Source organism: Erpetoichthys calabaricus, chromosome 17 (genome assembly GCF_900747795.2).
Source record: "Erpetoichthys calabaricus chromosome 17, fErpCal1.3, whole genome shotgun sequence".
Classification (NCBI taxonomy): domain Eukaryota; kingdom Metazoa; phylum Chordata; class Cladistia; order Polypteriformes; family Polypteridae; genus Erpetoichthys; species Erpetoichthys calabaricus.
The window spans coordinates 82,549,021-82,576,974 of NC_041410.2; the positions used below are offsets into that span (position 1 = coordinate 82,549,021).

The 27,954-nt window shown below is 39.5% G+C and overlaps 1 protein-coding gene across 1 annotated transcript in view; it reads right to left on the reverse strand.

Annotated features, from left to right (window-relative positions):
* Positions 1-1,210: 1,210 nt before the first annotated feature.
* Positions 1,211-27,954, reverse strand: part of LOC114642378 (keratin, type 1 cytoskeletal 11-like) — a 102,905-nt gene continuing 76,161 nt past the window's right edge. Inside the window, exons 2-10 of the mRNA XM_051920933.1 lie at positions 17,483-17,516; positions 17,026-17,260; positions 13,129-13,211; positions 12,130-12,286; positions 9,632-9,793; positions 7,340-7,465; positions 6,678-6,922; positions 3,185-3,222; positions 1,211-1,457 (exon numbers count right to left, since the gene is read on the reverse strand). Coding sequence (XP_051776893.1) covers positions 1,435-1,457; positions 3,185-3,222; positions 6,678-6,922; positions 7,340-7,465; positions 9,632-9,793; positions 12,130-12,286; positions 13,129-13,211; positions 17,026-17,211 — 1,020 coding nt within the window. The 5' untranslated portion in view covers positions 17,212-17,260; positions 17,483-17,516 and the 3' untranslated portion in view covers positions 1,211-1,434. The remainder of the gene's footprint in view (positions 1,458-3,184; positions 3,223-6,677; positions 6,923-7,339; positions 7,466-9,631; positions 9,794-12,129; positions 12,287-13,128; positions 13,212-17,025; positions 17,261-17,482; positions 17,517-27,954) is intronic.

The following is a 27,954-nucleotide window of genomic DNA, read 5'->3' on the forward strand; positions in this document are numbered from 1 at the left end:
TACGGACACGAACCAATATAGTTGATATGAATGAAATCAGTATTGTACGCACGCAAACCAATTAAGCACGCACGCAAACCAATAGTAAATATTCATAAACCAATAGTGTCACATTTAAACCAATAGATTACACACAGAAGTATATGATTTATGGCTTCAGTTCACACCGTCAGTCTTTTAGCTTGTAAGGCTGTGTGAAAGTGCCATGAGAAAGGTGCAGGTTAAGATTTATATATTAATATGTCATATATATATGTATGTATAAATAAATTATTCTCGTAACACCAGTGTCATGTGTTTTGTCGTTTTAAAGCTAATCATTTGTTATTGTTTTACATCTTTTTCCAAAAATGATATATATTTTGTTTGTACTCAGAGAGTGCCCCTTCAGTGAAGCCGATACAGTAACACTTAATGTGTGTGAGTTACGTGAGTCAGCAAAGGAGCCAGACTGGATCTTGAGAGCGACGCCATAGGGGAACCATTTTTATGTCCCAAAATATCCATTCACATGAAGGTTTCAGAAACAAACTTTTATTTATTTAGATCTGTAACAGACTCCATAGAGTAAATTACCATGAATAGATGGTATAAGATTTCTGAAATAATGATGGCTTCATGATTTTAAAAGGACTCTTGCTGTATACAATAATTCAGGCTAAGTCCTGTTTTTTTAATTTGTTAGTGTTCTGCTAGGTAGAGTACAATACATTAAAGATTTTGATTTTTTTCCATGTATTAGGAAGTTATTTTATTTTCAAAGCACAATGAACTGCCTTCATATATAAAGAACCAATCCCAAAATGAAATGATGCCTTATCAAGTAATAATTCTACGATGAACTGCAACCCAGTAAAGAAACACAATCTGCCATTAAAGAAGCATTAAGAGTGTGTGTGGAGTTTGCATGTTCTCTCTGTGTCTTCAGTGGTTTCCTTTCACTTTCCAAAGATATGCAGATTAGGGGACAGCAGGGAGACGTCCTTCTTACTGTCTCACCACCTGGAGGTGTTCTGGGGATAAAGGGGCAAGACATCTATGGGGTCTACCACCTGATGAGCTTGAAGTTGCCCCAATGGCACCATAAGAGGTGCACCAAGCAGCAGTGCTTTGCAAACAGACCAACTACCTGTGCAGCTACTTTGACAGAAGCTCTACAGTATAAAGTATGCTGTCCAGCACAATTAAAAAAAAACACATTGACATTACATTATATGCTGCATAATTCTTTATTGTCACACAGGATTCTAGCATTGCCTTCCCAAGTAGCACAAGAGCCAAGAAAATTCCCCAAACCAAGCAGGACCTAAAAACCCAAGCCAAGTGAAGACGCTTCTCTTTCTATCCACGTTGCAATTGTTTTAAAGGTCCAAGAAGTCACCTGCTGAGCCTCATCTTCTCTCTGATGATGGAGTTGAGGTCTCCATTGTGTTATTACTTGACTTCTGTCTTCACCTCTGTGCACAGTAGAGAAAGACAACGTTAGAGGAGCAGCCGAGAAGTCAAAGGGGTGTGAAGGTGAACAGAGGGGGGCTTGACAGGGCAATACTGGATATTGAAATAAATACATTGCTTAATTAATTCATTTATTTTTGTAATTAGTAATGTATACAGAGTGTTTTTTCTGTGAAACACAACACCAAATTATCATTGGCTGATTCACAATCTTTTTATTTATTTATTTTTTTATTTGTGTAACCCAGTAACCTGCGCATATGCTTTATAAATACCATTGCCTGTCTTTAAAAGATGACTTATTCTACTTAGTTTGTTTCTTGCTTAGTTAACTTTTTATTATTTGCATTTCAGAATGTTATGCTCTGCTGTGTTGTTCATCACTCATTGTTTAATTTGTTTGAATAATCTGCTTTGTTAAGAAATGAAAGCCCTACGCCCCTCCATTGCATTACGCAGGTCTGAGAAGGCTGTTATTAAAAAATGGAGGACAAAAACATTGGTGCTGTGTAACACCTAAAATAACAGAAACTCCACTTGCTTCAGACACTGTGTCAGGTTTGTGCTGCGTATGCCGGTGTAACAACTGAGATCTTCTGAAATCGACCATCAGACTGCTGTGGAGCTTCACTTCCAGCACCGCCTCACGACTGTCAGCCCCCATAACTCTCACCCCATGTATGTCCAAGAAGTAATAGTCTGTGTTATAATATATCATTTACAAACTTACTTAATCAAATTTAAATTGAGCCACAGCTTGTCTCAGAAGTATGGGCAGAAGTTACAAAGCAGCACTAAAGATGTGCCAATCCATTACTGAGCCCACTCCTGCACACACAAAACCATTTTGGAAAAGCACAGCAAACTAACATAAGTCGAGTATGTAGGGGGAAACCTACATGGAAACATGGAGATCACACAAATACCACATTGGCATGGACCACATTATGGATTAAAAACCAGCGTACTGAAGCCTTGAGGAAGCACCGATTTCCATTGTGTATATTATTACCCATCCATCTATTCATCCATCCATCCATTTTCCAACCCGCTATATCCTAATTACAGGGTCACGAGGGTCTGCTGGAGCCAATCTTAACCAACACAGGGCGCAATGCAGGAAACAAACCACGGGCAGGGCACCAGCCCACCGCAGGGCACACACTTGGGACAATTTAGGATCGCCAATGTACCTAACCTGCATGTCTTTGGACTGTGGGAGGAAACCCACACAGACACGGGGAGAACAGCAAACTCCACGCAGGGAGGACACGGGAAGCGAACCTGAGTCTCCTTACTGCGAGGCAGCAGCGCTACCACTACGCAACCGTACCGCCTGTATATTATATTATATTATATATATTATATTATATTATATTATATTATATTATATTATATTATATTATATTATATTATATTAGTTCACATGAATAAAAAAAATTCAATTAGATTGTAAGTGCATAGCATAGAGCACTCTTTAACACAGATACACACAAACACACATTTTTATATATATATGATTTTATTTGTGTGTGTGTTTAATTTTAAGTAAATATAACTGTGCTGATCAATTCGTGAAGTTCAGAGGAGCAGTAAGTGTTTCTGTAATACAGCACTGATGTCACTACTTGAACTTGAAATTACTTGAATTTTTCGCTTTCTTTGAGTACATTTGAATTTTTTCTTTCAATTCCAATATACACAGTAGGGTTGAAAACAAACATCTTACCTTTGGTTACCTCTATGGTTTGTGTAACACTGCCACTGCTATGAATAAAAGGAAAACATGCATAAGATTATTAACATTCAGTCAAAGGCTTTAGTTGTAGATATATATATATATATACATACTGTATATCAGAATCAGATGTATTGGCCAGGTATGCACACATACAAGGACTCTAACTCCGGTTTTGGTGACAGAATCAACATACACACAACAGTTAATCACACAACTCAGTTTAAATAAATAAATACATACATAAATAAATAAACACACATACCCTTGCATGCTATTCTGCAGAAAGATAGATGTAAAATATGCTACAGTATATGCAATAGACAGGTATTGTACACACAGTGTATATATAATATATTTTCATAAATGTACACACACACATGTTTACTGTATACAGATATACACATACATATAGTGAGTGAGAGAGATAATATTCAGTGTACATTTTTCTCTGTACAAACATCATTTCCTTTTAGACGCCATGCCTAATCTAAAGATGACGTTTCTCATACTAACCTCTTGAAGGCTCGTTTAAGGTCCATTACACCCGGACCCCCTATTTCTGCTACCTTTTAAGAGACAATAGCACAGCACTGAATTTACCCCCCCAACCAATAATGGATTTAGGGAACCTCACTGATAAAATCATTTACAATAGAACCTTGATTTTACATCCATTATTTACTATTGTAACACATTTAACATTTTTGATGCTGTTGTTACCATAAAAAATTACTTTTCTGAAAACGTGCAAGCCTTTTAACTCTTTGTTCTCACAGTAGTTAAGAGACTTTATCCTGATTTTTAACTCGTTTCTGTTTTTCGACCTGATTCAAATCTGTCTGTCCTGATTGTGCCCCACAGGTCAGGTTGCTCCACAGCATCACATCATTTCACTGCACGCCGTGTGTGAACAGAATAAAGAAATGAAAGATCAGAGCTGTTGGTTTCAGCACATTTTCCCTTCTGGTTTCCTCTACATAGTGACAAATGACCCAAAGGAGAGGATACAGGACTGGAGAGAGCCCTGTGAATGATCTGGATGTCAAATAGTCAATATCAGTGTAGTGTAAATATTTGATTCCATGGTCACACCTCTACAACAATTCAGATCTGTGTCACATATGAATGAACAATGTGAATGAAGCTGCAGTGTGAATTAAGCTTTCTTGGTTTCAAATGTCAAGACAGTTCCTAACAATGGTGCATTTGTTTGTAAACAACACAGAAGTATTCATGGAAAGGAATCTCAATCAGAAACAACAAAAATGACAATAATAATTTAACTGTTAAATAGTCCAAATCTGGACACTTCAGACAGAAAAATTAATAATCCTTAGAATAACTGCAGTGAAAATCTAGAGAAACAAAAGAAAGAACACAGTGAACCCATCCCTGTACTAATAGGATCCTAAGAAATCTTTGACAATTTCCTGCATTTCACACTTTTCCACTCTTTTTATTATTTGCTCCTCAGCTTTTTCCTCAGTTAGTAATCTGCTCTGTTTATGACACAGACAACATTTCTTCAGTTTCCTGGTCCACTTATGCTTTAAGCACAAATGTTACCTTTGCTAGTTTGGGAATGGCCTGCTGTGCCAGTTGTTGATTTGAGCAGCGCTAAGACATTTTCTTATCACAATTTCTTTCTTCATTTTCTACTCGCTAACTGAAGCAGATTTTCTCAAGTTTGCCTGTCTGTTGTCTGTTATGTCACTTGACACAATACATCAGTGTTTCAGCCTAAAAAATGCAGAAAATATTTGCTCCTTTTTATAATTTCAGTATATCTTTTGTAACTTTCTCTGTGGAGATCCAGAGTGAAAGGTGTGTTGGGCTTGGAGACCCCCAAACCATGTGGTTGATGAGGGTGCCCGCTATGCCAGAGTAAAAAGAGATGCACTTTCAGAGTTATCACACTACTTTGAATCAGTACATTGAACAGTCCACAAAAACCTTTAAAGGTTCATTTCATTGTTGGAAAGTCAGGGTCTTGGGCGTTGGGTTCAGAAATAAACATTTGTCTAAAGTTGATCCCAAATAAACCTCTGAAGTGAATGTGAGACTGGCGTATGCGCAGCACTGTGGATTCTGGGTACAGGCACTTATTTAGTAATTAATTAGAATGTCTCTCTATATCACACTGTGAGCACTTGGCTAACTTAGTGGAATTCACTTGAAGATGAGAAATGACAAGTGGGTTGAGGTTGAGAAGAGCAGTGAGTTTGTGGGGTTATCTTCAGATGCCATTCTGTTGCTAAAATAATGTAGCTCTATATTAAGGTGACCAAGTGTTCCTCCCAACTTCTGTCCAGTTTTACCCAACAGCAGTGCTGTCTTATCTGTTCACTTGGAAGGTGAAAGGACAGAGCAGAAACATGCAAGTCCATTAAGGCTCATGGGGCAGGACAGGTGGACAGGCTCTTTGATGGATCGTCTTGGTTTTTTAGGCCCTTAGTCGCTGACTGAGAGGCCACCTATAATGCGCACACTGGATGGAAGTTGTGTCCTCTAATGATTGTTTTCTAGGCATTGGGTAGTGCAGGTTCTTGTGTGTAAAGTGAGGTGTGTTGACTGCCATGTCAACATCAGTTGGGAGTTTGACATCTTTTTGAGTGGATCCTTGCGTGTAATGGGGGCATTCAGTGAATATTAACCTTCTGAAGGGTGACGTATGTTGCTGAATCTCTGCCTGTGTAATGTAATCATCAAATGAACATTTAACACTTCATTGGAAAAAGTGAGCTTTGAGGACATTAGACAGATGTTTAGCCATTGCAATGATGTGGCGTGTTTTATGGAAATTTTGTCAACTGGTATCTTTCTTTCTTTAATGAATTTTGAGCTGTTCTTACATGAGGTGAAATAGTTGTGGACAGACACTTAGCTAATTCAAGGGTCTCTGTTTCTATGGGATACATCAGAAAGGCTGATGTGTGCTAAGTTGGCAGCAGCAGGCTAAAGTCAGATTGTCTCAAAAAGTTCTTGTGTGTCGTGTAAAAGTGAATGGGTGATGTGTTCTGTATGGATGTTGTGTAGAAGGTTTGCCATCTCAAGTGTGTCATGGCCTTGGAGGGCAATACATGAAAATGTAGACTCATGAGGGGTCTTAGTGCCTTCAGAGCACATTAACTTGAGGTGTAAACAAATGTGGAAGCAGAACAAAGAGACAAGTTGTCTATTCTTCTCTAAAATTCTCTGCAAAGCCATGCCATCTAAAAGTTGTAAAATTATTGACAATTACGGAAAGAATATATTTTTAATATGCGTAATATCTTGCCATAACCATATTCAATGTGGCATCAGGCTTTAAATTCCTGGCTCTAAATTAAAGAAAAGAATCTCAATTTTATATATTATATTCTTTTTCAGTTTTCATGAAGGTGTAATTTTGAGAAATGAATTCCTTATTGGTCTCTATGCCTTCCATCTCTAACAAAGTAAAAGAGAGCAGAGGAGATCAGGAAACAGAAGAGAAGCTCACATGGCAGACGAGGCTCCGCCAGCGCCCAGCTCCACTCCTTCCAGCAGCAGCTTGTACGTGGCGATCTCCTTCTCCAGTTTCTCTTTGATGTTCAGAAGGTTCCTGTAGTCCTCAGACTGGGAGGTTATGCTGTTCCGGATGCTCATCAACTCCCCCTCCATGGTGCCCACCAAGGCAGCGTAACGGTGAAGTTCCATCTGATAGCGGCCATTCACTGCTGCCAGGTTATCCTCCAAGGCGCCTTTCTGGATGGAAAATAAAATAATAAAAAAATGAAGCACTGTGTCCTGGAATGGGCCGGTGACATCTGCAAAAGATGGAGGTGTTATGGAGTTCCATTAAGACTTCATTTCAATTTTAAAAAGCAGAAGATGCATGATTTTCTTAATAATTAGATTAGATCACATTAGATTAGACAGAACTTTGTTTTTCCTCAGTGGAAATGTGTCTTTTGATGGCAATCAGAGTGAACAAATCTTATTAAAATATTATTATTGTACATTTGGTTGACACCTTATCCAATGTAATGTATCAAAATATTTAATGTTTTCTCACATATAAAGATTAAATGACTTGCTCAGTGTGACACAGTGAGGAATTGTAGCACCACACAGCACCACACCTCTGTCATCAGAGACATGCAGACACAATAAGTTACTCACAGAGACCAGCAAGGTGTCCATCTCTGTCTGTAGGCTCTGGTTCTGATGGCGAAGCTCCGTCACTTCTATCTTTGAGCTTTCACTGACATCTGTTTCCTGGATGGCTGCTGCTTGCTTAGTTTCCACCTGTGGATAAGAAACAGGACAGTACTGAGTGGGAGTGCAGGAGCTGGAGAGCACAGAGGGGTGGCGCCATTGAGTCATCAGTTGACATAATTGGAGTCCAACTTTGTGTATTTGTATATACCAGTAGGAGTATGGATATGGATGTTGAGTATACTGTGTGAATGTGTACTCAAGAAATGGGGGACACTAAATGTGCGCCATTGTGTCTATCTATTTACTTCTTATTTATATGTATATGACAGTGTGATTTTCTTCCTGCATTTTTATTGTATAAAGGGAGCAACTTTCCTTACCCTTGATAAGTTCCAAAAAATTCCTCCTGTAGTTACTTCCATTATAAAGCTCACGTGGGATCATTACATAAAGATGTCGAAGTGGAAAAACTTGGGAAATACAGAAATACAAATGGAGAATATGTGCAAAATTTGGCAGAGATTAGTTTAACAATATGGATTTGTATACTGGAATAAAACACAAAGAGACCTTCAGCTTTGTACATTTTTAGAAGATATTCCATCTTGCTTCATGTTTCTCTACGTTTGTGAGACTGTGTGCATCAGAGCATTGTGTGCACCTCAACATGGAGGCCCAGTTCTGTGACAGCAAGTCTCGTTATTTGTTCATTGGCGTAATTATGCTAAGCTCTACGAGGAAGACTGTTTGGCAATTAAGTTTTTTGTACATTTAAGTATACCACATCGGAGCAAGAAGAGAAAAGGATCAGGAGAGAAGATAAGTCCAAATTCAAAACATGGAGTGCAAAAAGACTTTCATCAAATCCTTTTCAAGAACCAAAACACAACAGTCAAGAAGAAGCTGAAACATGAATTCACCTGAAAACCAAGAATTGAAAGCCTTTTGAAATGCTATTATATTATGAGTTAACCTCAATTTTGGATAAAGACAGGGTATCTGGAAATGGGGTTTTATCCCAGAACTCCAAAAACATAATAATAATAACAATATTATCATTAACAGGTACAATGAAATGTAATTATCGCATACCCCTTGGGGTCTGAGCACAGGGTCAGCTCTTGTACAGCACCCCTGGAGCAGTGGCAGGTTAAGGGCAGGTTTGTCAGATCCTGAGGCCTCAGATATTTTGGATCTGCTCTGAACAACTGCAATTAGTATTGATTCTCCAAACATTTGTGGATTATGATGTATAATATGCTTTACTGTCCCCTGTGTTATACTTGTCTATTTTTCCACATTGAGAAACATTGTTTACTACTTATTATATTTATCATTGAATGTTATTTCAATCATAGAATTCATTTTGGCATTTTGTGGAGTTGCGGATGTGAAATTCGGGTTGTGACCTGTGGGATGTTGCAGGTCATAGGGTATAAATGTTTGCCAAATTGACTTCCATATTGTCAAAGTTTGCAGATAAGACAAAGATAAGATAAGACCAACTACATGTTCAAACAAAGTTCAACTTGGCTAAAAGACTAACGTCTGTTTCTCAAATTCAAGTTTAATTTTTTTTCACACTTGGTTTTCAGGTGTCCCAGTAACAAGCTTTAGCTTTGTCTTGACTCACTTCTATCCCCAGGACCTGATTTCTTTGCCCTTCTGGCCTGCTTTTTCCAGGGGCCTAACAGTTTGTCACCATCATTTTGAATTAGAAGGTTGAGGAAGTGGCAGGATTGGTGGCTTATGCTTTATTGGGATTCAGCACAAAATCAACTGTTGATTTAAGCAATAGCCTCGTTTAAATAAATGGACGTACAATTTCAAAGGTGTCAATAATTTATGTATGTGTTTGTGTGTGTGTCTCTCATAGTTATGTGTGTATATATAATCTAATTACATTTGAAGATGTCTTATGTTGCCTCTACAAGACTATCCATCAGCTCTGAAATTACAATAAACTGAGTCCAGCAGATCACTTGAACACAAACTGTTTTTTAGAAGGTCAATAGAGAAAATTCAAAATTGAGTTATATGGTAAGACGTGAAGCAAATGCTCCTTCAAAGCAATAATGTCATGACTTGCCATTCTGCTGAGGATAAAAATTCTCTAATAACTGAAACTTATGTACATACTGAATTTAAAAATAAAAACAGAAAATTAATATTTTCCGAAAAGGTCTCCAAACCCAAGTGGAGCAGCCACCCCAGAATGTACACCAGGATTGTGAGGACTTGTCTGCCACTCACCTGCTTGTTGAACCACATCTCAAGATCCTCCTTGTTTCTACGAACGATGTCTTCATACTCTGCACGTAAGTCATCTAAAATCTGTTTCAGATCTGGGCTTTCAGTGGTGGTGACGTCCACACTCACGGTGCCGGACATCTCCTGTTTCAGGATACTCACACTCTAAAGAGCAGAGAAAAAGTGGGAAGCATTATGATGACATCCTTGATGTCCACTATTTAAACTTAGCAATGTGCCATCATCTAGTAGATCTAGCATTAACTTTGAATATTTATAGGCCATTGTTAATTTCAGCAAAAGCTTGGTTTAAATAAATAGGCGTACAATTTCAAAGGTGTGATTAAAACCTTTGTGTGTGTGTCTCTCTCTCTTATTTATGTATATATGTGTGAGTGTTTGTATATACAGTATATACATAGATATACAGCCATATGAAAAAGTTTGGGAACTCCTCTCAGCCTGCATAATAATTGACTCTCTTTTCAACAAAAAAGATAACAGTGGTACGTCTTTCATTTCCAAGGAACATCTGAGTATTTGGGGTTTCTAGTGACGCCGTATTTAGTTGTATGAAATTAAATCAAATGAGAAAAACTGGCTGTGCAAAAATGTGGGTCCCCTTGTAATTTTGCTGATTTGAATGCCTGTCACTACTCAATGCGGATTACTTGCAACACCAAATTGGTTGGACTATCTTGTTAAGCCTTGAACTTCATAGACAATCATGAGATATAAAGGTATTTAAGGTGGCCAATTGCAAGTTGTGCTCCCCTTTGACTCTCCTCTGAAGAGTGACAGCACGGGATCCTCAAAGACAATCTCAAAAGATCTGAAAACAAAAATTGTTGAGTGTCATGGTTTAGGGGAAGGCTACAAAAAGCTCTCTAAGAGGTTTAAACTGTCAGTTTCAACTGTAAGGAATAGAATCAGGAAATGGAAGGCCATAGGCACAGTTGCTGTTAAACCCAGCAAGTCTGGCAGGCCAACAAAAATACAGGAGCGGCATATGAGCAGGATTGTGAGAATGGTGACAGACAACCCACAGATCACCTGCAAAGATCTGCAAGAACATCTTGCTGCAGATGGTGTATCTGTACATCCTTCTACAATTCAGCGCAATTTGCACAAAGAACATCTGTCTGGCAGGGTGATGAGAAAGAAGCCCTTTCTGCACTGACGCCACAAACAGAGTCGCTTGTTGTATGCCAATGCTCATTTAGACAAACCAGATTCATTTTGGAACAAAGTGCTTTGGACTGATGAGACAAAAATTGAGTTATTTGATCAGAATAAAAAAGTGCTTTGCAAGGCAAGAAGAACACTGCATTCCAACTAAAACACCTGCTACCTACTGTCAAATTTGGTGGAGGTGCCATCATGCTGTGGGGCTGTGTGGCTAGTTCAGGGATTGGGGCCCTTATTAAAGTTGAGGGTCGGATGAATTCAACCCAATAGCAACAAATTCTTTAGAATAATGTTCAAATATCAGTCACAAAGTTATGCAGGGGTTGGATATTCCAACAAGACAATGACTCAAAACACAGTTCGAAATCAGCAATGGCATTCATGCAGAGGGAGAAGTACAATGTTCTGAAATGGCCGTCACAGTCCCCTGACTTGAATATCATCTACAATCTATGGGATGATTTGAAGCAGGCTGTCCATGCTTGGCAGCCATCAAATTGAGCTGAACTGGAGAGATTTTGTGTGGAAGAATGGACAGAAATACCTCCATCCAGAATCCAGACACTCATCAAAGGCTATAGGATGCATCAAGAGGCAAAAGGAGGCTCAACTAAGTATTGATGTCATATTTCTGTTGGGGTGCCCAATTTTATGCACCTGTTTAATTTTGTTATGATGCATATTGCATATTTTCTGTTAATCCAATAAACTTAATGTATCTGTTGAAATACTACTGTTACCATTAGGCATGTCATATATTAAAAGGAAGTTGCTACTTTGAAAGCTCAGCCAATGATAAAGAAAAATCCAAAGAATTCAGAGGCGTTCCCATATTTTTTCATGCGACAGTATGTATATATATACACACACACACACAAACACATTTTTAGTGTTTGCAGCACCTCAGACACCAATTCCAGGATCAAAGAAGAATATTAATGCAATTTAAAATACCTTCAACAGGTTTCTTCTCTCACAATTGCAGATAAACACAAGCACAATAGAATTCTCTTCTCTTTTGTTCCTTCCTTCACTCCTCCCAGGTAAGCATTGTCGTGGATGAAGTACAGCAGCTTCCTTTATACTGGACCTGGTAGTTCATCCAGTGCTGTCACATTACATCCAGGAAGCAGTTCTGGGTCAACAGAACCTCCCAGTGACAAGAGAGCCTCCCTCCCAGTGGCACCCGAAGACCCCATACAGAGCTACCCAACAAATCTTCAACTCCCATACAGCCCTGACGGTTTCCAAATGGGAAGCCTGGCAGAGGGATGTTGGCACCCAGGAGGAGCACATGACCCTAGGAAGCATACCTGTCCATGCTGTTTCGTCATTTCTTCAATCTCTTTTTTCAAAGCTTCAACTTCCTGATTGTTGCTGGTTTGGTGGGAATCGTATTCTTCCTTCAGACTCTTCAGATTGAGGATGTCAGCCTCCACAGTCTGGCGAATGATGTACTCGGTCTCATATCTGAGAAGAATAAAGTGGTATTACCATTGGATTGCTTTTAAGAACGGCTGTGAGAAAATAAACTGAGGTATGAAGATTAATTAACAGGTTTCCTATGAAGGACCATCAAAACATTTCCGCAGTTTTGTATTGTCGTTGGAAAAGGTGAAGGTGAGAGGAGTAGTAATTGGGCATTAAAAAGTTTGTTCAATGCTGGGAAAACTGCATCGCAAATGAAGGTGAGTATGTAGAAAAGTGATGGCATTTGTTTTTGAAATTCTTAATAAATAGAGTTAAGAAAAGTGCCAGAACTTTTTGAATGTTCCTCGTAAAATATTAATAAAAATATGCAAATCAGAGTTTAATAAGATTCTGTATATATATTCTGCATGTTAAAGGCTGAGCAGTATGGTAGTGCAGTGGTAAGCACAGCTGCCTCACTGATGTACTCTCCAGAGGGTCTGCTCACCGTCCCTGTGTGGACCATCATGCACCATAAGTGTGTGTGTGTGTGGGGGGCTTGTGGGTGTCTCTTTCCACTCCACTTTAACTCCCTCACCACACCAGCTTATACAAACTGGCCCTCTGTGAGTGACTTTTGTAGAAAGGTGAGCCCTGCAGTGTACTGAAGCTCCATCCAGGGCTCTATCCTGTTTAATACCTGATGCTCCAGGGGTGGACTGTGACCCCTTTAACAATAAAGCAATGAACTAAGCTTGAGGGTGTTACAGTATTTTATACCACAGTGTGAATTATTACAGCTGCAGCTAAAACAATAAAACACAAAACTTTGCTTGCATGAGAAAATTGCATGAAGTAAGTAAATAAACAATTTAAGAAGAATAAACCTTAGGGGTTCTTACTTTTTTCTGAAGTCATCAGCAGCCAGCTGAGCATTACCAATCTTCAGGGCCAGGCGAGAATTCTCAATGATGGCAGCAATTATCTGACAAGAGTAAAAATGGAAGCCGTCAATAGCAACACGAGAGGTGTTCAGGTCTGTTATAGCTGAAATTGTTTACAAACATTATTACTTATATTTAATAGTAGCAGATAAAAAATATTATAAAACTTTGTAATAGAAAACTGATTCCCCACAAATAGTGTGAAATAAAAGTACACTCCTCACATGGTACATTTTAATTCTAAATACTCCTTTAGGATATTTACAATGTTAGAGTAACAAAACACACCCGCTGCAGTCCTTTAACTCTTAATGTACAGAATACAGCGCCACCATTAAAGGTCAGGCACTCATTTAATGAACCTGTTTTTATTTTACAGGATCATAGAGAGCTAAAGCCTATCCCACCAGCAGCAGGTGCCATATAGGCAGGTCAAGACCACAGCAGAGGACATTCCCACCCACACTGGGCCAGTCTGGAGTTGTTGATTAGCCACACGAACCAGCAGGGCTTTTAAATAGTAAGAGTGGGAAACCAGCAAGATTTCACAATAGTAATATCTGCCCCCATTCATCACGACCCCTGTATATCCTTAATAGGCACGAGATGATGTGCTTAACTCAAAAACAGTAGGTGGTGTTGTACAGGCTTCACAAAATTGAGAGATATGAACTAGATAGATTTTTCAGCGTTATGGAATACAATGTAAATACTATAAAAATATTTAACTTTAAAACAATAAAGCACCCATCCATTTTCCAACCGGCTGAAACCGAACACAGGGTCACGGGGGTCTGCTGGAGCCAATCCCAGCCAACACATTGCACAAGGCAGGAACCAATCCCAGGCAGGGTGCCAACCCACTGCAGTTCACACACACTCACCAGGGCCAATTTAGAATCGCCAATCCACCTAACCTGCACGTCTTTGGACTGTGGGAGGAAACCGGAGCGACCGGAGGAAACCCATGCGGACACGGGGAGAACATGCAAACTCCACATAGGGAGGACCTGGGAAGCAAACCCAGGTCTCCTTCCTGCGAGGCAGCAGTGCTACCACTGCGCCACTGTGCCGCCCGTTACAATGTAATGCAAATTGCAAAGGCAATGACCTGAAATAAAAATGGTGAGAAAGGGCAAAAAAGTATTAGTTACAACATCGATAGCATCGAAGCAACTTCAACAAAATTACTACTACTATTATTCCTAAAATTATATTATTATTCAGTCAGTCTTTTTCCAACCCGCTATATCCTAACACAGGGTCACAGGAGCCAACACAGGGAGCAAGGCAGAAACAAACCCCAGGCAGGACGCCAGCCCACCGCAGGGCACACACACAGACACACACACACACACAATTTATGCACAAAACCTGCATGTCTTTGGACGTTTGGAGGACACCGGAGCACCCGGTGGAAACCCACGCTAACACAGGGAGAACATGCAATCTCCACGCAGGGAGGACCCGGGAAGCGAACCCAGGTCTCCTTACTGCGAGGGAGCAGCTCTACAACTCTGCCACAGCGCCGCCCATTATTATTATTATGATTATTATTATTGACATAGATGTGGCAACGTAAAATTGTGGCTACACGACAACATGGCTGAGACGATAAACTTTCAATACATTTCTACTGATTTTTTGCCAAGTATAACCAACCATCTGTCAAATGGGCTTATTTTGAAACTTATGTTAAAACTCCGAAAATCTCGTCCTCTGTTGTTCCCCCCATCATCAGTGACTTGATGACCTCTTAAAAATAAATGTGCCAAAGTGGTTCTTCATAGCGATGCCATTGGGTGACCATTTCTGGTTCCGAAAAGAACCGCCCACATGAAGGTTCCAGAAAGAACCGTTCATTTATTTAGATCTGTGAAAAGGTAAATAAAATAACCATAAAGAGATGATTGCAGATTTGTGAAATATCAATAGCTTACTGAGTTTAAAATGACTCTCTCACACAGGATAACACAAGTTCAGGTGGTCTTGATCTGTCAGTATCCTGCTAGTTAGCCGACTGTATATTAAAGATTTCTGTTTCGTCCACAAATAAGGAACCTTTTCAGAGCCCAAACAACCAATTTTATATGCAAAGATCCCTCGAAAATGTTCTTTCTCAAGCAGTGGATCTACGAGAACCACACAACCCAGTAATGTGTCATTACGGACGTGATATTTGTGAGGGGCTTAACCTGATTAAGTGACTCCCAGGCCGACGGGCTTTCGTCCTCTGCAGTTTGGTCCATTTCCTACCAGGATTACAGTCAAAGTTGTCGCAGTGGGCTTCATTTTGCTTTATTCAGATTAAAAAGGAAAATGGTGTTCGTACGGTGTATTCGTTTATATTCGCTCTGACAGTCCGCGAGTACGTTAACGGCTTATTTGACGGGTGTCTGGTAACGAATCCTCCGTTAATGTATGAGTTCAACTACCGTATGTCACAAATGACACAATCAAGCTTGGCGTTTCTGTCTATTGAAATTAAAGAGCCAAAATTATAAAAGAAGATGTTTTGTCAACGAAATTAACCAAAAAGAAATCTACTCAGAGCAAAAACCTATCCAAAGAGATTATCCAACGTGATTGCATGATAAGATTTCCAATATGAGTAATATTTATAAGAACATTTTTCAAGTTTTGATAGTGACATTCAAGTTCCCAGTTGTAAAAATTAACGTAAGAATATAAATTGCAAGGTTAGATATTAGTGTCATATTACCAGTTATATGTTTATACATTGTAAAATCAAAGACTCGAAAACATCACATTTGCCAAATATTATAGAATTCAATGTATGCATTCTGACATTAATATTACAAAACAATTTAATGAAAATAGCATTTAAAACAATAAAACGTAAACTTTCTCTGAGCAGCGCCCTGTCCAGGGATTGTTCCTGCCTTGCGCCCTGTGCCAGCTGGGATCGGCACCTGCACCGCCGCGACTCTGTTGTGGAATAAGCGCATTAGAAAATGACTCACTTCGGCTGAGATGCCTATATATTCACGCGGCAATCCATTTAAAGCACTTTACACTAAATGCACATTTAATTAAATAAATTAATAACCTACACATATTTTACCCAGTGTTTTAATGTCAGTTTTCCTCTTCATGATTCTGAAATAATGTCATCGTCTTTCACAAAAGTTAAATATCTCACGTTCAAAACTTATTTTCATGAAACTCCACATTTAATTCAAAACATTTGATTAAACTTTTTTGAAGTTTTATTTTGTTCTTTCCTTAATATTTTATATGACGGAGGAAGGAGGAGACTAAATATTTTTCCCACGTTCCCCCAATGCACTAACATTGCGCCCCTATCAGCTTTGGTTCCTCATATTCTTCTTTTATGAGAGACCCCCAGTAAAGGCACAGGTGGGGATGTTCTTATACTTCAATTACTTTTATAATCTTGGTGGTCTTGCATATCCAAGCAGAGCAGGTACTAAGACTTAATTAGTATTGATGTAAAAAATAAACTCAAACTGAGAAAATTACAATTGTTTTATGATGCTGGTGAGATCTTAAAGAAACAATATTAAATAAGAAGCATCTTCTTTACAGTGTGTATAGTTTAGAAGACATTTTAAATGTTCTACTGAGCATCGTGAATAAGATATCTTTGGGTTGATAAATTTAATCAGAATACAGCCCTTACTGGATACTCTACCAGTGATTATAACATCTTGTATACTTACATCTCTTCTCCAGGGTTATGGTCACTAATTTCACATAACGACCCTCAGACTCGATTTACCTAAAACCTGAGAAGGTCACACCAACCTGTAGCTGCTGTGTGAGGTCTTGGATTCAAATCTTAGATTTAAACATTGCACACAGTATGCATACCTGGTCACGGAGGGGCTTCAGCTGCTCCTGGTACAAGGTGAAATCCCTGCTCACCACTTTGCTTGTGCGGAAATTCTTGAGCTTGTTCTCCAGGTCCTTGTTGGTTGCTTCAAGTGTGCGCACCTTATCGAGATAGGTGGCCAGTCTGTCGTTCAGACTCTGCATCTGCTGCTTTTCATTTAACATAAACGGGACACCACTGATGCTGCTACTTGAGAAAAAACCTCCACCAGCGCCACCATCCACACCAAAACCACCACCAGCACCCATACCACCACCATAACCACAAAGAAAACCACTACCAGCAAAACTACTACCACCATAACCACCACCAATACCACCCACACCAAAACCACCACCACCACCACCATAACCACCACCAAAACCACCACCACCACCACTAACACCAACAAAACTACCACCACCAAAACTACCACCACCACCACCACCAAAACCACCACCACCAAAACCACCACCACCAAAACCACCACCTAATTCTCCAAAAGATCCAGTAGCAGTTAAACCTCTACCAACACCAGTACCCCTGCCATTGATGAGATAGGAGGAAACGCTGGAGGATTGTTTTCTTCTTAGTGGCATGTCTGAGATGAGGAATAGTTCAGACCTGGAGAAACGACCGACACAAGTCTATCAGTCAGCAATCAGCAGTGTGAACTCCAGGGATGCCATGGCGCTATATATACAACTGACTCGCCCCTTCTGCTGCAAAGCGGTTGGCTCTGCTGTCACGCCCTCTTGCCGTGGGGCACACCGGGTGGATGGAGTCGGACACGGAGGGGAAGGCGGCTTTAGAAACCAATCAATAACACATAACACATGAAAAATGCTGATGTTTTAACTCGTGTGCGGCATATACAATTTTAATATAATTCATTATTTATATCAGGAGGTATAAGATGAATTCCCTTAAATAAATTTTCTTATCGGAGGTGAGATTTACCGTTCAAATATTTAAACTTAACACAGGTTGAAGCCGGTGCCTGTGCTAGAAAGAGGAGGGTGAGGATCAGAAATAAAAGTGCAGAACAGAAATATGGAGTGCAGCAGACAATCGAGATTTTATCTATTTAAGATAACCATTTCCAGAATCGAAGAAATCGCTTCCCTCTGAAGGAAAGGAAACTTTCTTTTCTATATTTTATTCATATTCAATGGTCAAATAATGCAGAGGGTGGTGGTACACGTCACCTCGCTTGTATATCTTGATGTATTTGGCATGTTCGCTAGATTCTTTTACATTTTTAAAGGGGACTTACATCCTCCTAGGGTTCCCTTGGTTGCTCCATGAAACATTACTGAGCTCTCAATGCACACACACACTGGCACAGTTTCCTTACTTAGCAAGTGTTTGAAAAGCTGCTGGTGGCACTGGCACAGAAAGAGGAAAAACACACAAAGTCCACATGAAGAACATCTGATCCCCAGGCACAGGAACCATGAGAGAGCACCACTAACCATCCTGCCAGCATTGTTTAATTAAAGAAGCAGCTAAATGAATTAAGTCAACCAACAAATACTTTTATTTTTTGTTAATTTAATAAGGTGTGGGAAAGAAAAATATTACTTTAATATGTGCAGTGGTTATGGATCAGCCTGTACACTGGTACTGTGATTGCTCTGCAACGTGGAGGCAGAACCTCTGTGTTTTCCCAGTTGATTCTGGGGTTGGTCAGCGGTGTGTTCTGCTCCTACTCTGTTCAATGCCTGCATGCACTGGGTGTTGGGCAGGGTTGTAGGGTCCAGCGGCTGTGGGGCATCTGTTAGTGAAGAAACATTCACTGATCTTGACTTTGCTGATGATGCTGTGATTTTTGCAGAGTCGATGGAGGCTCTAATGGGGGCTCTCGAGAGAATGAATGAGGAGTCTGAGTATCTGGGCTTGTGAGTGTCCTGATAAAAACCAAGAGCCAGGCCTTTAATGTCCTCTTGGCCACAGACATCAGCAGTGTATCTTTCTGTGGAGAGAGTGTCGACCTCTTCGAGAGGTTTACTTACCTTGGCAGTGACATTAATGTCTATGGTGACTCTTCCTATGAAGTGAAGAGACAGACTGGAGGTCATGTGGTTATTGGAAAGGGTTGTGTGGCACTCCCGATGTCTCTAAAAAATGGTCTTCAGAGACCTGGTGCTTCTTGTCTTGCTAAATGGTTGTGAGACATGGATGCTACTCATGACCTGAGACGAAGACTGTACTCCTTTGGTGCTTTGTCTCTCCGGAGAATCCTTGGGTACCTCTGGTTTGACTTTGTGTTGCTCACGGAGTCCTGAATGAGGCACATTACCTGCATTGTGAGGGAGCGTCAGTTGTGGCACTAAGGCCATGTGGCACGATTCCCCGAGGGTGATCCATCTCATAGGATCCTCGTTGTTGGGCACCCGAGTGGCTGGACCAGGCCAAGGGGTCACCCACGTAACACCTGGCTGTAGCAGAAGAAAGGTCATTTCTGGAGGGTGGGATTGGACTGTGTGTCTGTTTGCGGGGTTGCCAACCAGGATCCTGAGCTGTTTTGTCATGAGGTGGCTGTGGCAACGCGCTGTACCAGTGCATGCTGCCCAACTTGACTTGACTTGACTTGGTTATGGATCTACAGTATAAACTGACCAAAATAGGAAATGCTACCCTTTATTCAGACATACAAAATATGTATGTTTCACAAAATAATATTAGTGCCATTGAGCCTTGGAAATTTTTAATAAAATGAACTGGAAACTGTATGTTTAAAACTCATTTCACAATTCAGTGAAAAATATTAATTTTAAAAACAAAACTTTAACTGAACAGTTACAGCTAAGGTATATTAGAATAACACATTTGACTGAATATATTTAACTAGCCAACCCGCGGCGTACCATACGCCGCATAATCAGGCCGCTTTTTAAATGATCTTTAAGCACAGGGAGAAAAGTAACATTGTAACAATGCACGGAATGAACCAACATACAATTGTCCGTGACTGAAAACTGGCAGACCGCCATCGCGGCTTCTCCTCCCAGAGTGAGGGATGGGGGTGGACGGCGCTCGGGCACGGAGGGTGGAACGGGAGGAGATGCGAAGGACGCCCATTCCGCCCCTCCGTCATGCTAGTCTGCAGTATGCCCTGCCTGCTCATGTGCTCACCCCCAACTCGTCACCTGAGTCGTTTTCCTCTTTGCACAGTCCACATGCACCTGTGAGTCACGTAGACTTTTCATTGTTCTTTGCGGTTTTGGCTGCTTTTCTATATATAATCCACCAAGACACCCGACCACGGTAGTGAGGGGGTTGGGGGGGGTTGGAGGTGTGTACAAAGGGCAGGGACGTAATCAGTGTGAGCGTATGGCTCGCACATACTGGGAATTCCCCGGATTGCAGCACGAATGGGGTTCAACGGCTTACCCACGCCTCTCTGCGCCGGGGTAGACACACGTTGATCCATTCAGTGTATCGCGCGTGCAGTTACTTGATGCAGGAATCTTTATAACATTGAAAGAAGTGTTGTTTCCATGAAATACATTTGAAGCGGTGGCCATGGAAGGCAAATGAACAGTCATCGTGGCTTACAACTGGATTTGGACAGCAGCACAGAGCAAAGCAAGTGAGTATGTGTTTGATGAGCTGTTCGAGTTGGCGGGCAGTGCTCTGAGGTGCGTTCCCGATCATTTGGGAGGAGGGGTAGAGTTTCTGGGCGGGGGCTTAGTTGTTCCTTTCTCATGGTTTTCGATGGTGGACGCGGTCAGGTGTCGTAACTGAAAAGAATAATGAAAAGTCAGCGTGGCTCAGAGGTGCATGTGGACTCCTAGCACAGACGAAAGGGAGTAACTGGGTGATCGGTGAGTTTTTGCGTCCGGGCACATGACCAGGCAGTGTGAATGCCTCGGGAGCGAGGGTAGATGCGGGCCGGAGAAAAAGGAGTGTTGGTGGGCGGGGAAACGTCTTTCGTGTTACTGCATGACCATCTAAGAAGACGCATGTTTGTCGCGGATGCGAATTGCTGTATGTAGCGTGTAAAACAGTTTGCTATGGTGCACGCAGTCGTGCGTCGTAACCGAAAAGTCAACGTGGCTCAGAGGTGCATGTGTACTGTAGCACAGACAAACATAAATGAGAGCGTTTTTTCCGAGTCGTCGAGTCCGAGTTGGTGGGCGTGGCTCTGCGAGTTGTCCTCATATCCAATGATCTTAGAGTTGGTGGGCGTGGCTCCTTCCTGCGTGCCATGGGCGTCTTACTTGTCGGCAGCTTATTGAATCCATGCCCCTTCCGGCATGCTTTCCATGGGTGGCTACTTGTCGGCGGCTTAGTGAATATATATACATGGGCCTAGTTATATATAATTTATTTATTTATTCATTGAGTGGTAGGTGACCACCCATACAATCAGATTGTGACACAGACTACGAATGCCATGAATGTAATTGCCCCGATCTACATGCTGTCAAATAAACGAACCACACGTCGTGGCGCAACGTTAGGGGCTTCGCCGCTGACGTCTGAGGTTCGATTCCCGAGAGGGAGTGCAGTGAGCGTGTATGCCTGATGAGCCCATATTTATATATATATACTAGCAAAATACCCGCGCTTCGCAGCGGAGAAGTAGTGTGTTAAAGAGGTTATGTAAACATATATATATATAAACATATATACTTATATACACATATCTACATATACACATATCTACATATCTATAATAATAAAAGGCAAAGCCCTCACTGACTGACTGACTGACTGACTGACTCACTCACTGACTGACTGACTCACTCATCACTAATTCTCCAACTTCCCGTGTAGGTGGAAGGCTGAAATTTGGCAGGCTCATTCCTTACAGCTTACTTACAAAAGTTAGGCAGTTTTCATTTCAAAATTATACGCGTAATGGTCATAACTGGAACCTCTTTTTTGTCCATATACTGTAATGGTAGGCAGCAAGATGGCCGTAGGAGACTGAGTTGCGTGTCGCGTCATCACGCCTCCCACGTAATCACGTGAACTGACTGTGAACTCAGTACGTAGAAAAGAAGGAGGAGCCCCAAAGAGCGCAGAAGAAAACATTCATTACACAATTGACAAGGCAGCGAAACAATAAGAAGCGAGTGAGTGACGCATACAAGCATCTTCATAAGACACGAGGTATAAAAAAGCACGGTGTAAACCGTAAGTCTAAATTAACTTTATACAAACGCTCCCGCTGCCGTTTGCAATACCATATTCGCGAGATACAAGTTTAATGAGGAGACACGAGGTATAAAAAAGCACGGTGTAAACCGTAACCTTAACTTTATAGAAACGCTCCCGCTGCCGTTTGCAATGCCATATTCGCGAGATACAAGTTTAATGAGAAGACACGAGGTATAAACGACAGTTTGCATCACTTTGTAACAGAGTTAAAATTGCTGTAGCGAGAAACTTTTAACTGCCGGGTCTTAGCTAACATTAAATAAACCCGTGGACATCGCAACATCACACAAGAGAGTGGCTCACGTGAAGTGACTGAACGCAGCAGGAGTGATCACTTCCATGAATCAAACCTGTTCAAAAAACACATTACACTATTGATAAGGTAGGAAAAGAATATGAAACAAGGCACGGTATAAACCGTAACTTTAAGTTTATAGAAACGCTGCCGTTTGCAATACCATATTCGCCCCTGTGAAGCGCGGTGATTTTGCTATATATATTAAACTATTTCAACCATTGTATGATCTGCTTCTCGCAACTGAAAGAGGGCACCATGGCAGAAGTTACCCGACTTGCTCACCAACCACAAGCGTTACCTGGTAGGTAACCACCCATACAATCAGATTGTGAATCAGACTACGAATGCCTGCAATGTAATTACCCCGATCTACATGCTGTCAAATGAACGAACCTCACGCCGTGGCACAACGTTAGGGGCTTCGCCTCTACGTCCGAGGATCGATTCCCGTAAGGGAGTGCAGTGACTGTGTACTCCTGATGAGCCCACAATTACGGCGAAACACGTGTCGCATACTATGCATCTTCAAAGCACGGTGTAAACAGTAAGTTTAAATTGAGTTTATAGAAACGCTCCCGCTGCCGTTTGCAATACCATTTTAGATGACTTTGTAACAGAGTTAAAATTGCTGGAGCGATAAATTTTTAACTGCCGGGTCATGTCGCGTGTTCTTGGGTAGGTACACCAAAAAATGTATACATTTATGCATGTAATGGGCAAACAAAAAATGTACTATACCCGAAAGCACTACAGTAGTACTCAATGTATCTTTACTTCTTAAATGTTAATGTTTTACTGTTTAATAATTTATACGCTTCTTATATGTTATTCAGATTCTTTTATCAAAATACCAGTAACAGCGCACTGCACGATAACGTGGAGTGAATACACTTGACATGACCATTCATAGTATTTATCCTCTTTCTCTGTACGTTTAACATTCGTTTGCTCAGACGTTGATGCGCTTGTTGCTTAATGAGCAGCTCTTGACCCTAGCGTCCCGCTGCTTCTCTTCTTTCGTCGGCATCTGGGCATCCGTCAAAGCAGCAATCACAAGCCCGATTAGAAAGCGGGAAGCTGTGATTTGTTGTCTCCCTCCCATGTAACAATCACAGCCCGTGTTGCAACGCACTATGTATGTATATGTATATATGTGTATGTGTCTGTATATGTATGTGTGTATATATATATATATATATATATATATATATATATATATATATGTGTTCATATGTGTGGGAAAGCGAATAGTAGACGTGACGTACTATCTGTGTACCAAATTTCAAGTCAATAGGTGAAACGGTTTGCGAGCAACAGCTGATTTCAAATCCTGGACAGACAAACGAATAGCCACGGTAGTGTTTTATAGAAGAACATTTTAATGTTTAATAATTTATATTTATATGCAATGTGCTTCTTATATATTACTTCATATTCTCAAATGATAATGATGTTAATGTTGTTTATATTGATTTCTATGTTATTGTAAGTGCTCTTTATTTGTGGAAAAATAAATTTGGCAATTAAACTTATTTTATACATACATTTTATTTTTTTCTCTTGCACTCACTGAGCGAATCCACTGGGTAATCAGCTATATATATATGTATCTGTATATATATATGTGTGTATATATATATATATATATAGAGAGAGAGAGAGAGAGAGAGAGAGAGAGATAGATAGATAGATAGATATATGTGTATGTATGTAGATATACAAATATGTATATATATGTATATATGTTTATATATATGTAGATATACAAATATGTATATGTATATATATGTATATGTGTCTGCATGTGTGTGTATATATATATATATATATATATATATATATATATATATATATATATATATATATATATATATATATATATATATGTATGTGTATATATATGTTGATATATGTATATATATGTGGATGTGTATATGTATATATTTATGTATATACAGTATTTTTATGTATATATATGTTTACATAACCTCTTTAACACACTACTTCTCCGCTGCGAAGCGCGGGTATTTTGCTAGTACATATATATACATATACACATCCACATATACATATATATACATATACAAATTTACATATCTACATATATATATAGATATAAATATAGACATACATATATACATACATACATTCACACATATATATATATATATATATATATATATATATATATATATATATATATATATATATACTGTATATATACATATCTACTTATTGGCTCCTGTATTTAGGATATAGCGGGTTGGATAATGGTATGCATAGCCCTATTTGCCCGTTTTCGTTTTTTTTTTCAGTAATATTTCAGTAAACCCGGAGCTTGTCAATTCAAATCCTGGTACTGACACCACTGTGTGACCCTGAGGAAGTCACTTCACCTGCCTGTGCTGCAAAAAACAAAAGTAATGTAACAAATTGTACCTCAGATGTTGCAAGTTGCTGGAATAAAGGCATAAGTAAAATAGATAAATATGTATTATACACATAGGAACTATTCATTTATTTTCAGTTAAGTCATCTGCAGCAAACCTTTATAAATGAGGGTTTCTCCTTTTTAGATAGTGCAAACTGTTTCTTCTTCATTGAGGTTTTCTCTTGGAGAGCTTTTTTCATTTCATTGAAAATTAAAGCAGCAGCTGCCAAAATATGTAGCTTTCTTATTCATTTTTCAACATTGTGTAAAATAAATTTGTAAAGTAACATAAAAGGTTTAAATACTGGTTATCCTTTTACACTAAAATATTACTAAAGAGATACAAAAAAAGTAAAATGGATATGTTCTTTTTCTTTAAGGAGATTAAATATTACTGAAGAAAGAAAAAAAAAATTAAACAGCCAAATGGGGCTATGCATACGAACTTAAAAGGTTTAAATAAAACAGAAATATATATTTTATTTTTACTTGCTTAACTTGTGGAGGATGTATCCTGTAGCAAAGCCCTAACTTTTTTCGTGAAAGCCCGTTTCAGTCAATAAGTCTTAAAAAGAGGTGTAAAGATATTGACAATAAGCTAAGCAAACCCAGCAAGACATGGAATCGTTTAAATCAAGTATCATTACATCTTCCTTTCTTAAAGAGAAGTAAGGCAGTACTTATAAGCTTACATATTTATATATAGACATACATACATATATATATATATATATATATATATATATATATATATATATATATATATATATATATATATATATATATATATATATCCGAAGCCGTGCAAGCACACTCTTGAGAATGCAACGTATAGTTGTACAGAAGAAAAGCAATCTTGCCTCAAATGAATGGCAACCTTTTGTAGGTCTATGAACTTAATTTAAAGTTTAGGTTTACACGGTGCTTTCTTTCCTTAGTACCTGCACTCATGAATATGTCTGTATGTGTCTGTCCGTCAAATCCACGCGCTTCGCACCGGCGAAGTACCACTTTAAAATTTTTATTAAGAAGAAAAGAAAACCTTTTTACAATCAGATTGTGAATCAGACTACTAATGCCGTGAATGTAATTTCCCCGATCTACATGTTGTCAAATAAACGAACCACACGCTGTAGCGCAATTTTAGGGGCTTTGCCTCTAGCGCTGACGTCCGAGGTTCGATTCCCGTAAGGGAGTGAAGTGAGTGGCTGGTTACCTACCAGGTAACACTTATGGTTGCCGAGGAAGTGAGGTAACATCAGCCACGGTGCCTTCAGTTGTGAGAAGCAGATCATAGAATGGTTGAAAATAGTTTACTGTCAAATAATGCAAAGAGTACGTGACATGTCTTTCCCCCTTATTCTTGGCTCATCAGGGGTACACACTCACTGCACTCGCTTACGGTAATCGAACCTCGGACGTCAGCGCTAGAGGGGATTCGCAGCGGTGAAGTATTGCTTTTAAATTTTAATTAAGAACAAAAGAAAACCTTTTTAAATTAAGTCTTAAAAAGAGGTGTAAAGATATTGACAATAAGCTACGCAAACCCACCAAGAAATGCAATCGTTTAAATCAAGGCGCGAGTCGAAAAACACCATCCCATAATATTAGTTAACGATTAACACATTTCTATATGTATTGTAAGCATACAATACAACTGATAATATGTTGCGCTTATTTATCTGGTGTACCGACATTTTTGCGCGTTTAACGTCTGAAATCTAACGTGGTTTGTGCCCTTCAGAATGAAAATAGTTTGCATTTACCTTTTTAGTAAAAGGCGAGCTTTTAAGCCTGACAAATCACCCTGTAAATGCACACGTTTAATTGCACATGTGTTAATATGTATGCTTACACAGTATTAAAAGACAGTGAACAACATCATTTACCTTTGTTCCCGCGTTTGATAAAAGGCGAGTTTTTAAGCCTGAGAAATCACCCCGTAAATGCACACGTTTAATTGCACATGTGTTAATATGTATGCTTACACAGTATTAAAAGACACTCAAAAATTAACGTCATTTACCTTCGTTCCCGCGTTTGACTCGTGCTGTAAATGACTTCCTTGTTTTTAGTTCACGTGATTACGTAGGAGGCGTGATGACGCGATACGTGACTCCGCCTCCTCCATTAGAGTATATGGACAAAAAACAGGTTCCAGTTATGACCATCACGCGTAGAATTTCGAAATGAAACCTGCGTAACTTTTGTAAGTAAGCTGTAAGGAATGAGCCTGCCAAATTTCAGCCTTCCACCTACACGGGAAGTTCGAGAATTAGTGATGAGTGAGTCAGACAGTCAGTCAGTCAGTCAGTCAGTCAGTGAGTCAGTCAGTGAGTCAGTGAGGGCTTTGCCTTTTATTAATATGTATAGATAATAATAATAATATGGGTACTACTGCTAATACTTTTGCTACGAGTATTATGAATATTACTGCAACCAGTACTGCTGCAAGATAAAACTACTACTACTACTACTACTACTACTACTACTACTAATAATAATAATAATAATAATTAATAATAAAAATAAGGCTACTACTACTAATACATTTACTGCTACTTTTTCTGATTATATACAGAGACATTGAAGTGTGTTTGATTTTGCTTAAAATCTGGTCTTAGGGTCCTTTCAGTTTAGAATTAAAGGCTTACTTTTGCTCTTTGAATAACTTTAATCTTATTAAATGAATTCCATATTTGCCCCATTGTGTGTGTCAGTTGCACTTGCGCCCTGTCCAGGTCTTGTTCCTGCCTTGCACCCGCTACTTGCTGGGACAGTCTTTAATTACCCTGCAGCCCAGCTCAGGATAAGCAGGTTAAGAAATTGACAGACGGAAGAATGGATGGATGGAATTCACAAACCAGACAAGCAGCAGTGCTAAATGTAATAAAGCCAAGTTTCTCATACATATCAAATTAAGTAGGCTTGAGTGTTTTATGTAAAGTAAAAACATTAACACATTTGACTGAATATATTTATTCTAATATACCTTAGCTTTAACTGTTCAGTTGAAGTTTTATTTTT